The 17,552-nt window shown below is 37.5% G+C and overlaps 1 protein-coding gene across 4 annotated transcripts in view; it reads right to left on the bottom strand.

Annotated features, from left to right (window-relative positions):
• gabrb3 (gamma-aminobutyric acid type A receptor subunit beta3) overlaps nt 1–17,552 on the bottom strand; it is an 86,350-nt gene that overhangs the window by 17,766 nt on the left and 51,032 nt on the right. For all 4 annotated transcript variants that reach the window (XM_058779540.1, XM_058779538.1, XM_058779542.1 and 1 more), the window contains 4 exons: nt 15,338–15,558; nt 12,696–12,778; nt 9,597–9,734; nt 5,110–5,262 (listed from right to left, as the gene is read on the bottom strand). In XM_058779540.1, coding sequence (XP_058635523.1) covers nt 5,110–5,262; nt 9,597–9,734; nt 12,696–12,778; nt 15,338–15,558 — 595 coding nt within the window. The remainder of the gene's footprint in view (nt 1–5,109; nt 5,263–9,596; nt 9,735–12,695; nt 12,779–15,337; nt 15,559–17,552) is intronic.

Genomic DNA, 17,552 nt, shown 5'->3' with positions numbered 1-17,552 from the left:
CTTTTTCTGGCATTATCTGATCTGTTTCCTTAATATATAATATAATTATGGATTGTATTACAAAACCTCTTTCTATTAAATCTATTTGGAATCAGGAATTATCTGACCTTAATTTATCTGTCGACTGGGAGAAAGTGTGGTCTAACCTCAGCTTAACATCTAAAAACTTGGCTCATCGTCTTATTCACTTCAAAGTCATTCATAGAGCATACATAACACCGCACATGTGTGGAAAAACATATTGGATCCACAGCCTCCTGAAAATAGTGACTTGTGAATGTACAACAGCTTGAATTAATGGGGCCAAGCACTCTAATATTGATGCTTGGCAGTGTTTTTTCTTTAACATACTTGATAAAGGAATGACTTGTTTTGTTTTTTCTTTTTTTCCCCTCCCTCTCTCCTTCTCTTTTGACTGGACTCTTTAAAGTATTGATTATATACCTGTTTTTTTTGTTCTTGTTTTTTTGTTTTGAATGGATGTTATGATGTGTAAAAAAAAAAAAAAGTTGATAAAAAAAAACACTCTATAAGTACACAACTTAATGAGCGGAAGACAAGACACACCTGTAATCAAATTGAACACAATCAGGGCTAGTCATTGGCTAGTCTGCGTTCGAGGGGAGGGGCTTACCGATAGGTCAATTGAACACAATCCGGGAACAGGAAGACCATATTTACATTTACATTTGCCCCTATATGGTTCATATGCCCCTATATGGTCCCATGCCCTTATATGGTCTTCCTGTTCCCGGATTGTGTTCAATTGACCTATCGGTAAGCCCCTCCCCTCGAACGAAGACTAGCCAATGGCAGTCGAGCATCAGTTGCATGGGGAGTGGAACTCAGACATCTTTAGGTTTCAGTGCCATAGAGAAACATTGGAAGATCCGAAGCTCGCATCGATTTTATGGGGTTTGTGCTTCAAAAGTGGAAAAACGATGTGCCTGGGGTACTTGTAACATGGATTCCAGGTATCCTGAGAGGATGGGCAATATAATTTATTTTATTACATTTCCTGAATCCAAACAAAACAGAGCAAAATGTCCTTAAGTATTCACCCCAATACAAATGAAGACAAAAACATTCATTTTCTGGTTGGCATACACTCGTTAAGTTACAATTTTCATCTGCTCAAGCAGAACGTTAATGTTAACGTTAATGTCTACATTTCAGTGCCTCTCCATATTAAACTGGTTAAATGTACATTAATTTAATCGTACCCTGCGATACATGAACAGTGTTGATCCTGCATGTTGTCATCCGCGATCGTGATGACCGACCGTAATATGAGACTTCTCCCGCTCACATTGTGATCTGTAAACCCTCGCTTCGAGTTACCCACCGTATTTATTTTTAAATATTTTATAAATCCCTCCATGGAATATTTAATTCCCATTTGGTGGCCTTCTCTGTCCAAAATTGCACGAAAACATCGTGGGACAAGGTTTTCACACTGTAGCTGTCATTGAAAGACAGTGAGCAACTCCGTTTGTTTGTCCGAGGGAGCAACAGTAACCAAGGGGGGGCGGGGCTTACCGATAGGTCAATTGGACAGGATGCCTCCAAGGCGGCCCCAGATCCAGGCACCATGGCGGAGCAGACAACTCGGGGAGCCATGGCGGATCAGGGAGCTCAGGGGGCCATGGCGGAACTGGGAGCTTGGGCGGCTAAAAGCAGAAGTTGAAAACCTAGCCATCGTGGCGAAACAGACACGAGACCGGGTCGATTCTGTTTAAGCAGCTGCATGTGAGGATAGGAGGACAGTCACAAACTTAAGAAATCAGCTGGAGCAACTCACCGAAAAGATGGCGGACATTGAAGATAGGAGCAGAAGAAATAACGTATGACTGGTGGGGTTACCGGAGGGGGCGGAAGGCTCTGATGCAGCTGGCTTCCTCAGAGCTAATCTTTCCAAGTGGATCCCTTCACTGAAAGGCTGTGACATCGAGATTGACCGGGCCCATCGCTTGTGTGACGGAAGGAAAAACTCAGATCGGCCGCATACTCTCATCTTCCGTGTACTAAGGTGGTATGACAGATTGGCGATCGTAAAGGGTGCTCGGCAGGTGAAATATACGCAGGACAATGTCACGCTACTATTTTTTCCAGACTTTAGTCCAGCCACAACTACCAAGAGAAAGAGCTTTAATCCAGTCTTGAAGATGACAGCACTTGGTCTCCAGCCCTTCCTCACCTATACGGCAGTAATCAAACTACGGCATAAAGGTGAACAGATGATGTTCGACTCTCCTCAAAAGGCGGAGGATTTTGTTACTTCACTTTCACTGAAGACGTATTCTGCAGCGCTACAAAGCTCAACGAGAGAAAATTAATGATGAGGTCTGTGGTGATCCTAACTGCCCTGAAGAGGACAATAACAAGGTGGCCATGGACACTTGCTAATTTTGTTTTTGTAATCTTGCCCCTGCCCTGTACGTTCATCCGCTGATTGGTAAATAATAATTTATTTTTATCTATTATTATTATTATTCTTGGGGCTGATGGAGAGCAGGTTCAGTCACTACACTCTTGGCTCAGTGGGCCTTTTGGGGACATGTCTTGTATTGAAGTGGACTGGTCACACATCAACATTTGTTTCTGTTGTTTATGCAGACCTACACTCTCGGTAATGTGCAGTCTGCTTTGGTTTATATACACAGTTGTTTGTCGTTCATTGTTTTTGCTTTTTTTCTATACCCTTCAACAGACATCAATACTTTTATTTATTCTGCTTTTCTTTTAAAAGGACTATGCATCTAGGTGGATTGGTATCTAGGATACATACTAATGTTTACATGTCACTGGCAGTATGGCATTGCTTTTATTTCTCTTCACTTAATCAGAATCTTGGCATTTCGAGCACACAATGCATGTTCTGAATATCTTATCATTGAAAGTGAATGGCCTAAATTCTCCTATTAAGCGTACCTGGATATTAGAATATTTGCACCGTAAATCGATTTCCTGTGCCCTAAAACACAAGAGTCTCATTTAAAACAATGCGATGTGGCACGTTGTCAAAACAAGTATTACAAACTGGCAGTCTTCTCTTGTGCTCGTAATAAAACTAAGGGGGTGCTTATCTTAGTCGATAGGAAGTTACATTTAACTATTGAACATACCGGGAATGATGATGAAGGTAGATTTGTTTTTATAAGCTGTAAAATACATGACAGGTTAGCACTGGTCTCCATTTACTGCCCGAATGAGGCAGACAGTGCATTTTTCACAAATATTTTCAATACATTACTTGACCAGATTGATTGTCCTTTAGTGATGGGTGGTGATTTTAATGCTGATTTTAAAATCTCACCCTGATACTACAGCTAACCCATCCTCTAAGTTATTGAATAAATTTATCACTGAACTTATAGTATTCTGGATTCTCCAAAGATCGATTACATTATCTAAGGACTTCACTTTTTTTTCTAAAAAGGGTGGAACGTCTGATGGGAGGACCTTTCAAATTTTGTAACACACCCTCATGGCACAACTTAAATTTTTTATGTTGAAATCGGCCATTTGTCCAGCCCTCTTGGTCTACATTGGGCAGAATCACATGTGGTGACTTATATGACAACCAGGGACTCTGCTCACTTCAAGAATTAAGAACTAAGTTTTGTTTACCAGCATCATATTTAGTCTTTTTTCAGTTACGTTCTGCTCTCAAGGCCTATGGAGTTCCCTGGGCATCCCCTATTTCCTCTCATCCTATATGGGATTGGATCACACCACCCCTCTGGTCGGCCATCTGTTTCTTTAATATATAGTAAACTTAATGATCACACTGCAAAGTCTCTTTCTATTAAATCTATCTGGAATTGTGAATTAACAGATTTTGATTTTATCGGTTGACTGGGAGAGGGTGTGGTCTAATCTAATCTTAACTTCTAAAAACTTGGCTCATCGTCTAATGCATTTCAAAGTCATCCATAGAGTATACATAACTCCTTACAAGGGGTTTAAAATGAAACTGCAATCGACCTATAACTGTCATATCTGTAACACTGTATCAGCAGGTACTTTTCTCCACATGTTTTGGGAATGTCCAATTGTTGTCAATCTATAGACTCATGTGAATTCTGTTTTGTCCTTTTTACTACAAATTGAAATTGTTGATGGTGTGTCGGTTGTTCCCCCCTCCCTGTTGTTTGTTTGAGTGGATGTTTTGTTGATTTGAAAAAATAAAAAGTTGATCATAAAAAAAAAATAGTCCATGTACACATATACATTGTAAAAAATAATTTTTGTAAAATAATTTTAGTATGTTTTAAGAAAATATCATTTCAATTTGTCTAGGAATTTCACATTTCATTCAATTTGTTAATTTCCATTTCTTTGCAATTGTTTGTCAAATTTTCTAGCGATTTCTAACTGAAATTGTTTTCAGTGTAGCACTCCTTGTATAAAAATACATGACACACAAATATTACATACTATAGTCATTTATACTATATACATCATTTGTCATGTAAATGCAAAGAGTAAATTTTGATTATATTGCTGAGATTTTTGCCTTCCTTAGTATTTAGGCAGCATTTGGAACCGCCTTCGCAACAGGAGTGTGCCTTAAAAGGCTGTTTATGCTGGGTTTTGAAACAGAGCTTTTGTGTCCTGCTACTCACTGCAGCTGGAGAGGTTCTGTAGCCTTTCGGGTAAACTGAGTCACTCCTCATTCTGGAATAACAACATCAGAGCAAAGACACACTGGGAACAGTCTCTCTCTCTCTGCGAGCAGTCGCTGTAGTGTGTCAAAAGCAATGGGTTTGTGGCTACCTGGGTCTACCCGGTTCCTTGTTAAATGATGCATGCGCCCCTACAATATCTGTCTGTGTATGTGTCTGAGTGTATATGTGTGTGTCGGTGTTTGTCTGGAGGCAAGATCCAAGAAAAAGTAAACCAAAGGGAGGGTGAGGACTCTGAGGAGACCTGGCGTGCGTACAGAAAAAGTTGCAATTCAAACAGAATACCGAATGTTGGCATTCTAGTTATTGGAACATCCAACAATGCGCTGTTAAATAAAGCATGCACTTCCACAGCGGAAACGACAGATGACATACATCCTGTCAGCTGTATACAGGACATCCTAATGAATAAATAGCATACCTAATGCCACTCTGGCTGCTGAGGCATCGTAGTTGATCCAGAAGGAGACCCAGGACAGGATGGTGATCAGGATTGAGGGCATGTAGGTCTGCAGGATGAAGTAGCCGATGTTTCTTTTTAGCTTGAAGCTCAAAGATAGTCGAGGATAGGCACCTGTTAAAGAGATAAGAAAGATAGTTAAAGAATATGAAAGAGAAAGAGAAGCAAAGACTGCGAGGAAAAGAAGTAAACAGGGAGACACGAGAGAGGAAAAAGATGGATATTTATTTCAAAAAGGCTTTGGAGAAATTCTTTACATTTTACATCAGTAGCACTGGCAGCACGGGTAGCTTTTGTTGCTATGGCAACTGGCAAGCGTGGACAAAAAAAAAATCTGTGATTTGTTGTAGCTTAGCCTTGAGCACAAACACTACAGTGTGAAAGGAGACAAGAAAAGAGAATGAAATAGTGAGTAAACATTAAATGTTAAAGCCCCCTATAAAATCAAAACTAGACTTTTACGGCTTGTAGTCCATGTCTATTAGTTTTGAAGCCATATATTCAATAGAACACTTTTAAGAGTTGAAAAAAAAAAAAATACAAATGCAAATTTAAAATACAGGAAAAACTTACTCAATGTGCACTACAGATATTTTTCAATCAAATGCTACTACTGCAGAGTAATATCCTGTCCAAACTTCCTTTGTCAAATGGAAATATGTCAACACAGTAGTGTCAGAAATTCACTTTTCTAATTAAGAGCAATATTCACCCCATGAAATTGATTCTAATTTGCATTTTTTATTAGGGTAAATTAATTCTAACTACATATCTAATGTAATGTCATTATATGTCAAACATTTTTATATTCAATTTGATTCATACTTCGAATAGTGAAATGTCAGATCAATTCATAGACATAAATTCACTGTTACTAAAAGAAAAAAACAGCCTTACAATCAACAACAACAAGAACAACAACAAAAGACTCCTTATTCATATTTTGAGTATTTTTGTTGTATTAGGTGACATTTTTGGCCCAAGACAGAACTGAAAATTGCACTTGTCAAGAGATCTATTTAAAGGCATAGTTCACCCAAAAATATAAATTCTGTAATTAATTACTCCCCCCTCATGTCGTTTCAAACCTGTAAGACCTTCGTTCATCATATTTTTGATGAAATCCAAGAGCTTTCTGATCCTCCATAGACAGCAACGCAACTGACACGTTCAAGGCCCAGAAAGGTAGTAAGGACATCGTTAAAATAGTCCATGTGACATCTGTGGTTCAACTGTAATGTTATGAAGCTATGAGAATACATTTTGTGCGCAAAGAAAACAAAAATAATGACTTCATTCAACAATTTCTTCTCTTCCGTGTCAGTCTTTGAGGCATTAGTTAAACCTAGTGTCCTAGTGTCAGTTAAAGACTAACACTGAAGTTATTTTTGTTTTCTTTGTGCACAAAAAGTATTCTTGTAGCTTCATAAGATTATGGTTGAACCACTGATGCCATATGGACTATTTTAATGATGTCCCTTACTAACTTTCTAGGTCTTGAACGTGTCAGTTGCATTGCTGTCTATGCGGGTTAAGAAAGCTCTTGGATTTTATATATAAAAAAAAAATCTTAATTTGTGTTCTGAAGATTAATGAAGGTCTTATGGGTTTGGAACAACATGAGAGTGAGTAATTAATGACAGAATTTTCACTTTTGGGTGAACTATCCCTTTAAGGTTTGTTCACATTTATCACTGTTTGGTGAATTTTTGCAGACAAAATGTAGTAATTTCAATAGGAGCCCACACAATTTGGAATTTCGTGTGAAGGTGAAAGATTGAGCAATGTTAAAGTTGGTTGTGCGAAAGCTCCCAGAAAGCTGCTTTCTTTGAAAGTGACTTCTGTGCGAACTGTGATTAGAAACGTTGCTACGCTATTGACAAAAGCCAATCGAAATTTTAATAATGTGACCTTTAGGGTTAGGGGTTTGAGGGGTTAAAGTCAAATTGTTCAACCCTGTTCAACTCATTAATCCAAAGAACAGAATTTAATATAAACACATTATGCCTTATAATACCAATATGATGTAAAAATACACAAGTGATCTGACACCGAACCATGCAGCTTATGTGATGAGAAATCCCTGCTTAGTTATTTATGGAGGTGAAAAAACAACTAACAAGCATTCAGCCAAGATACACATACACACCCAAACATGCACACAACCTATGAACAAAATCACACATCCTACAGACATAACAACCTACAGATGCACATTATGCAACCTGTACACACATCACAGTCTATAAAAACATGCTACATAACCTACATGATGAACTTAAGCTACCTACACATACTTCAGACTAATTACTTACAGTATACCTCACAAAAACCTTCCCACACTACTCACGTAAAATACGTACAGGCACACAAGAAACTACATAAGTCTCCCCCCCATAAGTCATCTTCTATTGGTCAGAGAAATAGATAGTCCCGCCCCTAAACTCACAACATTGGTTGAGTTAATGTTGCTGTGTTGGGCTTATCAAGGGGTCAAGGTTTGGCTGGCTAGCCTGGGTCGGTTAGCATCTGCTGGTAGGTATTGTGGCTTCTCCACACAATTTGGACCCAAAGATGGCCATCAAATCTCTATTGACAGCCATTAAAAACGGTCATGAATTCTGACAACATTTTTTCCTCTTCTAGAAAAAGCCGATCATGGCATCAGCAGTACAGTCACATCCTCCTCAATCAAAACCTCACAATTCCCATAATCCTTTTCACTATGTGCAGAAGATAGCCAGTCTCTTTCTATGTGCCATTAATTCAGGATGGGGAATAATCATTACAGCACTGCCTCTATGAATGCCTTAGTTTTAGAAGAGAATAATTTATGCAGTGGGTCTTCTACCTCATGAATATGTGATGGTTTGTATCAAGTGGCTGTTTTTTCTCTTCTCTGACTCCATCTCTCACTTTCTCCCCCCTTCCATCTCTGCTCTTCTCTTTAGAAGCTTGAGGAAACAGAGTGGTAATTGCTCCTCCATTATTACTGGTCTGTTCTACCATGAGGAAGAGAGATATCTGATGCTCAGGCCCCAATTAGGCAGCTTTTCAAATAAGTGGTACATGGGAATACCACTTTCATGAGGGTGAGGCCAGAAAACAGGACAACAAGAAAAAAACATTACCAAAAAAGGCATTATCTGTAGAAATCAGCACTATTCTGCATTGTACATACACTTAGTTAAAAATTTCAGCTTGATCAGAGCTTTAAAATGCTACAAAAACAATTCTAATGGCACATTTTGTGCAGACAGACTTCATGTCAGGGTCTTTTTTGGTAGTAAACTTCCTGCAACCTTGCGCTCTGACCCATGTCTCTGCACTAAGCTATACACTTTATCACAGGCGTAATTACATGACTAGCAAATTACACTCTTAAGACAACACATTTTACTATTTTAGTATTTAATCAATTTTATTGTTATTGCCTCTGTAGAACTGTAACAAATGATTTGGGCACCCCTTCATTGACTTTCCTGATGTAAACTATTGTGCTAAATCCTGCCTAGCACAAATAATAAAAATAAGTTCTAGCAAACAGTTTTAAAGGGATAGTTCACCCAAAAATGAAAATTTGATGTTTATCTGCTTACCCCCAGGACATCCAAGATGTAGGTGACTTTGTTTCTTCAGTAGAACACAAACAAAGATTTTTAACTCAACCTTTGCAGTCTGTCAGTCATATAATATCAGTCAATGGTACCCATGGCTTTGAGAGAAAAAAACAACAAAAAAACATACACAGACAAAACCAAATTAAACCCTGTGGCTTGTGACGATACATTGAGGTCTTTAGACACGAAACGATTGGTCTGTGCAAGAAACTGAACAGTATTTATATAGTTTTTTACCTCTGATCCACCGCCATGTCTAACTGTCCTGAGTGCATTCTTTCGTGTCTAAAGACCTCAATGCATCGTCACGAGCCGCAGGGTTTAATTTGGTTTTCTCTGTGTATGTTTTTTTTTTTCTCTCAAAGCTGTGGGTACCATTGACTGACATTATATGACTGACAGACTGCAACGGTTTGAGTTAAAAATCTTTGTTTGTGTTCTACTGAAGAAACAAAGTCACCTACATCTTGGATGCCCTGGGGGTAAGCAGATAAACATAAAATTTTCATTTTTGGGTGAACCATCCCTTTATGACTGTTTTAGGACTAAAATTCCTGTAGGGATACATTGAGTTCACTGTTTGGACCCAGGTTATGTTGTAGACATTTTATATAATATTTTAAGCACAAGCAAATCAACTTACTGTATTAAATATAGAAATACAGCTTTGTAATGCTAAAAAAAACAACCTTTGCATCTTAAGGGGTCATGACCTCAAATATGAATCATTTGTCACTTCATATGTTTCATTTTGAATAAAGAGGCAGGCACAGTAAATAATTTTTTTTGGCTTACTTGTTATAATTTGAACCTGTCTTGCTATTTTACCTGTGGAAAAGACAACATTTCTGGAAACAAGTTTGTAGTCTACGATGGAGAACTGTGGGAGCTCGATACGCGACACACCAGTCACTGCATTTTCTCCTCCCTTCCAGTAAAACTCGATGTCATCTGTTGTGTATCCATCTATAGGACAAACAGAAATCAAATTAATCAAAGAGTAAATGACACATTACTGGGTCAAAGTAAATATCAGATCACAAATCATGTTTTAAAGGGAGATTTACTGAGCTCAGTCAGTGAAATTTATATATTCATACATTAAAATGTATATATTTATGCAACTTTTCCCTCCTTTACAATTCTAAAACTTTGGTTCCTTAAAATAGCATTTCATTTCCGTAATTAATGTGTGTAACATATGCTGAAAAGTAAAAAAATTCAGCACAAGTGCATTGTTAGCATAATCATGCATATGAGCATCTGTCTTGCACAAGTGCGGGGAGCTGTTAGGGGTCAGATTTCCCACTGTGACATAGACAGCTCCATTTCATACCGACATTGCCGTGTTTGTAAACCATAATGAGCTACATGGTTTTGTTAGTGTGTGTATGAAGCACTGTGTACAATTAAAGTTGGGTTATTTAGGGTAGTTATTACCATATTCTGTAAGTGAATTTACCCACTAAAACAATCAGGTAGTGACAACCGTATTGTCATTCAAATTTGTGTAATATGTACACTACTAAACTCAACAACTAGTTGTTAAAGAAGTGATGTAATTAAAAGTGACAGTCCACAGAGAGTTGATTGTTTAAACACGGTTAATAAGCATAAACAAAACATGCTGCTTGTGTCAACAGAGTTTTACTACAGGTGCCATGCAAGATTCAATACCCTGAAGAGTCTCTTAGAGTAAAGTTTGTTTTTGAGGTACAATCAGCCTGCTAAAATGACAAATCCAGCAAAAGGTACCTCATAATCATGTCATAAAAAGGTTTAATTTTGAGCAACATTACCATTTAAAGGGGTGGTTTACTGCGATTTCACTTTTTTCATTTTAAATAGTGTGTAATGTTGCTGTTGGTGCATGAACAGTATCCGCAAAGTTGCTGCGCTGAAAGTTCAACGTAAGCGGAGATATCGTCTTTTAAAAATCAGGAAGTTTAATGCCTACAAAAACGACTCATATGGGACTACAACGAGATACTTCCCGGGTTGCATACGTAAAAAAAAACATAAATTTGCATCAACCCCTCCCTCCGGAACATGCCAAAGAGGGGGCAAGGCCATGTTCTGCGGCTTTGTCGAAGAGGAAGAGTTATAGTGGAGAGTTGTAGCCATGCCGTCGAAACGGTGTTATTTTCACCCAGCTGTCAGGTCTTCTGTGTTCGGGCTTCCTACGGACACTGTAGTTCGTCAACAATGGTTAAAATTTATGTTTGATTATGTTCCTGACAATTACAATCCTAATTTAGCTCTCTGTGCTGCGCATTTTATGGAAGACAGCTTCCAGAATCTACACGAGTTCAATGCCGGATTCACACAGAAACTATTACTAAAACATGGAGCAGTTCCAACTTTAAAACCAGAGGCAGCAGTTGTTGGGCCACAACCTGTAAGTAAGATTTCATAATTTTAAATGTATTTGCATGTATAAATTCAGACGTAATGTTTTAGTTTTATCAAGGACGTAAACAAATGCCAACGCTGGCTTTAGTAGCCAGTTAGTTAAATGCTATTTCGTGAGTCTATGACAAACGCGTACAAACTTTTTGGACCCAAATTTGTAATTATGTACTAATTTTGTAAATGTATTTTCCATGTATACTTTTTGACGTAATTTTTCGATTTGATCAAGAACGTAAACACAAGCCAACGCTGTTTGGTTATAGTAGCCAGTTAGTTCGATGCTATTTTGTGTGTATAAGACAAACGTGTACAAACTTCAAACAATTATATGTAATCACAACAGCAAACTTCCATTCAGAAACGTTTGTAAGAGCCGTGCTTGCGGAAGTTCTGCTTGACTCTCTTCATTACCGCTTTCTGGGTCTGATTCTGGCTCAAACTGATATGGCAATATTGACACCATTATTTACTTTTGACCGGAGCACATGCAACAGTCGCCCCGTGAAGGTAATGGGTGTGAAGTTTCCGGACAATGTGCAGTACGCAGTTTAGCCAATCACAACACACCGGCCCAACTAACCAATCTGAGCCCATTGCCCGTTTCTGAGGGAGTGGTTTCAGAGAATCAGGAAGTCAACCGGTCGTTCAAATGACAGAGGAGAAAGCGGCTTACAATAAAGGTGAAATATATGAAAAATAAGGTGTTTTTTAACAAATGAAACACGAAGACATGTTATATTGCACCCCATAAACACAATCAAGCAAAGAAAAAAAGCAGTAAACCACCCCTTTAAATGTTTAGGGTCAGTACTTTTTTTTTTCTTGGAAAGAAACGTATACTATTATTTAGCAAGGACGCATTCAATTAATCAAAAGTGACAGTGAAGACATTTATAATGTTACAAAGATTTCTATTTTTAAATAAAATTATATTCTTTAATAAAATTCACAGAATCCTGAAAAAATGGTTTCCTTAAAAATATTACGAAGCACAACTGTTTTCAACATTAATAATAATAACTAATGTTTCTTGAGAAGCACAAGGATCATGTGACACTGAATACTGGAATAATGGCTGCTGAAAATTCAGCTTTACTCCCACAGGAATAAATTACATTTCAAAATATATTAAAATAGAAAACTTATTTAAATTGTAAAAATATTTCATAGTATTACTGTTTTGACTGTATTTTTGCAGCATTGGTAGGCAAAGAGACTTTTTGTACAATTTTTTTTAACAAATCACAAACGGTAATGTACAGTATATGCTAAGTGGATATGGTAATATCATATTTTCTGTTGAATAATAAAGTTGAATTGTCAAAGCCCAATCAATCATTATTACTATTTTAGACAGCATATCAGAAAGATAACACATTATATTCAGTAAAACTGCACATTTTATTTTTGCTGCTTCACCAGTGAGCAAATCACCAAACTAGACCAGTATAAACCAGCTTGAAACAGCATGGAAATGTATGCTGGTCTTTGCAGCAGTGTGTGAGAGACACTTACAACTCTCTATCTCCAGAGTGCAGTTCTGCTCATCTAATGGATACCTTCTCAGATCCATCATGCAAGCGGCAGTGGTGGTGATTCTAGAAACACAGAAACATACACACAGGTCACAGAAAAATCAAAGCCACAATTTTATACATACAGCAGGTACTGCACTTGATAAACAACACCGCAAAACTTTTGTGTCTCTTGTTGTGAACAAGATGAGCAAGATGGAGCATATTAAAATATGGCTCCCCCTGCCCTTCAAAAGGCTTTTGAACCAAATATAGCACAGAGCATGCATATGGATGAGTGGACATGAACAAATAGTACAGATTTGAATATATGAAAATGCAGTTTTTGCCCCAAAAAAGTGGCTACTGAGTAGTGGTATTGCAAGCGGCCAAACAAGCTCAAGGAAAGCCCACATCTCATTTCATCCCATTCATCATGTCACTTGTGTGAGAGACAACCTACAAGTGTGAGCTTAGACAAATGTTCTTCGTGAGTCAATATCAATGAACATTTAAAGTTAGGTTTGGTTTCTCATCCAGGTAATGATACCATCCAGGTATCGATTTCTCTTCCTGGTAACAGTTGCAGTAAGCCTATTGTAAGTGGAAGATCATATTCAGTCCTTCTAATCTTATCTGGATGAATGCAGGGCTGTTGGCAGGGGTACAACCAAGTGGGGCTCACTAAAGTCCTCTATGGCAGGAGTTTTCAAACAAGGGGGTACTAGTAGGTTATAACGGTTTCAAATTTCTTGCATTCATTTTTTTTTTGTCCCAGGCTCTGTAATGTTAAGCTACAGCCCTGGAAAAACATCATTATTTAAATGTGGTCACTTTTACTGTTGTTCTATTCATTTTTATAGACAAAATCCAGCCATTTCAAAAGGAATCCACGTAATTGGGAATTTTGCATGGAGGTGAAAGATTTACCCACATAGATTTCGCAACTGGTTTTGCAAGTTGCTCACACGGATTTGCTGCATTGACCAGTCAAGTCACCTTTATTTATATAACGCTTTTTACAATACAGATTGTGTCACGGTCTACATTCGAAAACCGGAAGCTTCGAGTAGTTGTGTAAAATAATTTCCGCTGTAGCCTGCATGAATGGGAATGCCCGTAGCACTTAGATTGTTGTGATTTATTAATGAACAATTCATCATAGATGTTTCATCAAAACATATTAACCACAGTTTTCAATCATTAATCGGGTAAGACGAAACGAGGAAAAATGTTGTCATGATATTCCGACACATTTCATGAGCGAAACGGCAAAACGAAGGTCTTACAAGTTTGGAACGACATGAGGGTGAGTAATTAATGACAGAATTGTAATTTTTGGGTGAACTATGCCTTTTAACTGTGGTTTATGTATTGTTATACTACTGATATTGGACATTGTAACTTTTTACCTTGTGAAATTTCAAAGAAGTTTCACTAATTTGATTGTGCCTTTAAACATAAAAACTGGACAGATCATTTAAGAGTTGATATCCCTCATGCATTCAAATAAATTGTTTACTTGTTTTTTATCCCTCCAGTTATATATTCAAGTAACAACATACTAAAGCAGTCATTTATTGAATGTTTTTGTCTTTGTATTACACACTGTCCCTTGATTTTGACATATGAGCATATAACATTGGTTTTAAGTGGGTCGTTACTATGTTTCTGTGGTCCTTCCTTCCAAGAGTGGGTAAATTAAAAAGGAAACTCAGTGTCTTCATTCCATCTTCAGAGCTGTTTTAATGAGCACACACTCAAAGCCTTACCATAAAAATGCAGGCTCTTCTTTCTTTAATGGTGTCCAGCTCAGGCAAACAAATACAAGCCCTCCAAAACTACAATATGTGCGTTATATGACCAGGGAACTCCCTAGATGAACTGTAAAATGATGTTCAATGGATTGCTGATGTTCCATTCGAACGAAAGGAGATAAATCATAAAAAGACGGAAATGGTTCAATAAACTTTATAAGCAAGACCCATACATTAGCATATGGCCGCATTAGTCCACAGGACCTCATTTGGAACAAAACGAAAGGCTAAATTAGGCTACGGTAACTGGCTCATAGAGCACTCCAGCTGGTACAGAGGATGAAGGCATACCCATGCTCTTCTGCGTGGGAACGAGCAAAGCAGCTCATTTAGGATCAGAGTCTGATAACACTAAAGGGGTTTAACAAGATAAAGGTACACATTAACACTTATGCAATTTAGTAGGCGAGTGCACTGACCAAAATAGGGCACGCTCTCATGATGTACGTCCACTGAAGCTGTGTACTATCAGACACTTCCCACAGTTGAAACGTCAAATACAACCAAATTATGTGAAAGGTAGATTTTAGTAAAAAAAAAAAAAAAAAAAAAAGAATCTCCATTGTAAGGAAAAATACATTAATTTACCATTTATTAAACTGTTATTATATAATAATAAATTATTAAATTTATTACATAAAAACAATTAAAAAGTATATATTTTTAAAGTATTTTATTGTAATTTAAGATGTTTGTATGTTTATTTGACATATTACTGTATATCTATTAGTGATCAAAAGCTGATTAATCATCAAAAACAGGTAAAAATGAAAATGCAAAATAAGCAATATTGGTTGATGGCTCTAGATATGGGATCAGTTCTCACCTTAATCCATAAAGAACTGTGCCATCCGGATGCAGGCGGATCATGCGGTTCTTCACTGTGACACCGTGAACAAAAGACTTCTTGTCATTTAGGAAATACGTGTCAGGAACCCAAAGCTGGTCGGCTACCCGGTTGTCAAGGGTGAGATTGAGAGGGATCCCAGAATATGCGAGCCGCTTGTCCCTCCAGTACTGCTGGAAATACATGGTCAATGTGTAGTCCTGTAGAAAAGTAAAAAAAAAATCATTAAACTAGTAGTTAATTTTATCAGAAAAAAAAGAAAAAAAAAAAAAGCCATCTACAGTATTTAGCCATAATATTTACATTTTCATTATTTTTAAAGAAAAAAAGTGTAATTTAATAAAATTTTTAATAAAAAAATGTTTTACCCAATATTTGTGCTTTTACTAAAATACTAAACTAAAACACTTAAAGTCTGCAAAATTGGAACAACTAATTTTGTACTTAATGCACTTTAATTGTGTGGAAGTAGTGCTGAAGTTCAACTAAAGATACAATGAAGTATATTTGACTGTGCTAAAGTGGAACTATTGCAAGTATACTTCAGGTACACTTTAAATATCTTGCATTTAAAGAGTGAAATTATTCAAATATCATACAATTCTCATCAATATTGACAACAGATTTTAGGCTCAATATTAAGAAATGTGCATTGTGCACAAGTAGTTGTCCAAATAAAGTTTAATTAAAATTTTTGTATCAGTAAGTCTTGAGCGATGTGTCAGTAAATATGCTATTTGAACTATACTTAGTATGAAATAAATGTATTTTGAATACATTACTTTTTTGCTATGGCATTAATTTATTCAAGACATAAACAATGCCAAATATTGCTTATTTGTGTCTTCATATTTATTTAGATTTGTGCACTAACTCTTCATGCATGTGGCACTGGGTAAAGCAAAAAAAATAAATAAATAAAAATAAATAAAAAGTGTGGACACATGTGATCCACTCAGGATCATGTGATCATAAATGACAAAATAACTTCCTCAAAGTGACCATCACATGTGCCCTTAGCTAACAGCCTTGTAAAAGGGCCTTTTGTGAGAGTATTCAGCTGCTCACTTTTGTTCTGGAACAACCCTTCAGGTTGTGTCCCCTTCTCTAAGTGTCCTTGAAGGACTCCAAAATGCCGTTCAGACTCACCCTAGATAGATCAGAGCTCACACGCTCGGTTCTCCCTAAAGGGTCAAAAGTGTCAAGGTCAGAAACAGAAATCCAAAGACTGTGGCCTTCAGCAAATAGATTTTCTGTTGTCTGAGTTATATTTATAGAAGCGTCAAAGTTGGATTGCAAACAAGCTGCCTTCGGCCTACATTTTTCAAGCCTGTCTGCCACGAAGACGCTGCGTGGCCATCTCCGTGAGGCACTCTGGTCTGACTATAGATTTCCATTACACCGCCAGAGTCTCAGTAGTCCACTCGACATTAGCTCGTAGAGCTATACTATATGACCTCAGCGATTCACAGTATAGAAATTCAATCAAACTAAAGCATTGGCATGCTAGGTCTTATATTTGGGCCGTCGCTGAGACTCAATGAATTTTAAAAGGGCTGAAATCACAAAATTTATGGACCTTACTTGTCCCCTGGGCCAGAGCTGAACCTGGTTGAAATCCAGTAGGAAGCACAGTGTCTGCTGAGCTGCTATATTAGGTACTCATGGGTAAAATGAAGACCTGACATGCTGTCCCCTACAATGTGCACAACCTGTTGATGTAATAAGAAGTAATTCACTTACAACCATATGTTAGAATGGGCTTAGGCCCCTGAGGCTGACTTCAGAGTGTGCCAGGAGATCTGTGAAAGCAGAGGCTGTGCAAGAGAGCGTGTAAGTGGAGTTCATTAGCTAACGAGATGAGGGGGGACGACATGACAGGGACACCTTCTTTATGATTACTAATGTCTGTGATTCCCCCTTTCTCTCAGTCTTCCATTCTTTGCACCACTGTCCTTCCTCCTGCTTCTTATTGTACTCATTTCTCTCTCCATTCCTTTCTGTAAGGCTTTTGTTTTAATTAACCACCTAAATGACACTGATGGATGCAACCCTTTCTCACAATACATTATACCCTACACATCAAAAGTGTAGATGCTAATTAGAATTAAAATGCTTGATATCCCAGTCAGTGTTGGGTAGTGTTAACACAATCCGTAGCCAACTTTTAAAGGCATAGTTCACCCAAAAATGA

Source organism: Onychostoma macrolepis, chromosome 06 (genome assembly GCF_012432095.1).
Source record: "Onychostoma macrolepis isolate SWU-2019 chromosome 06, ASM1243209v1, whole genome shotgun sequence".
NCBI lineage: Eukaryota > Metazoa > Chordata > Actinopteri > Cypriniformes > Cyprinidae > Onychostoma > Onychostoma macrolepis.
Note: the sequence above shows the minus strand (reverse complement) of the source record. Positions and strands in the feature narration are given on the sequence as shown.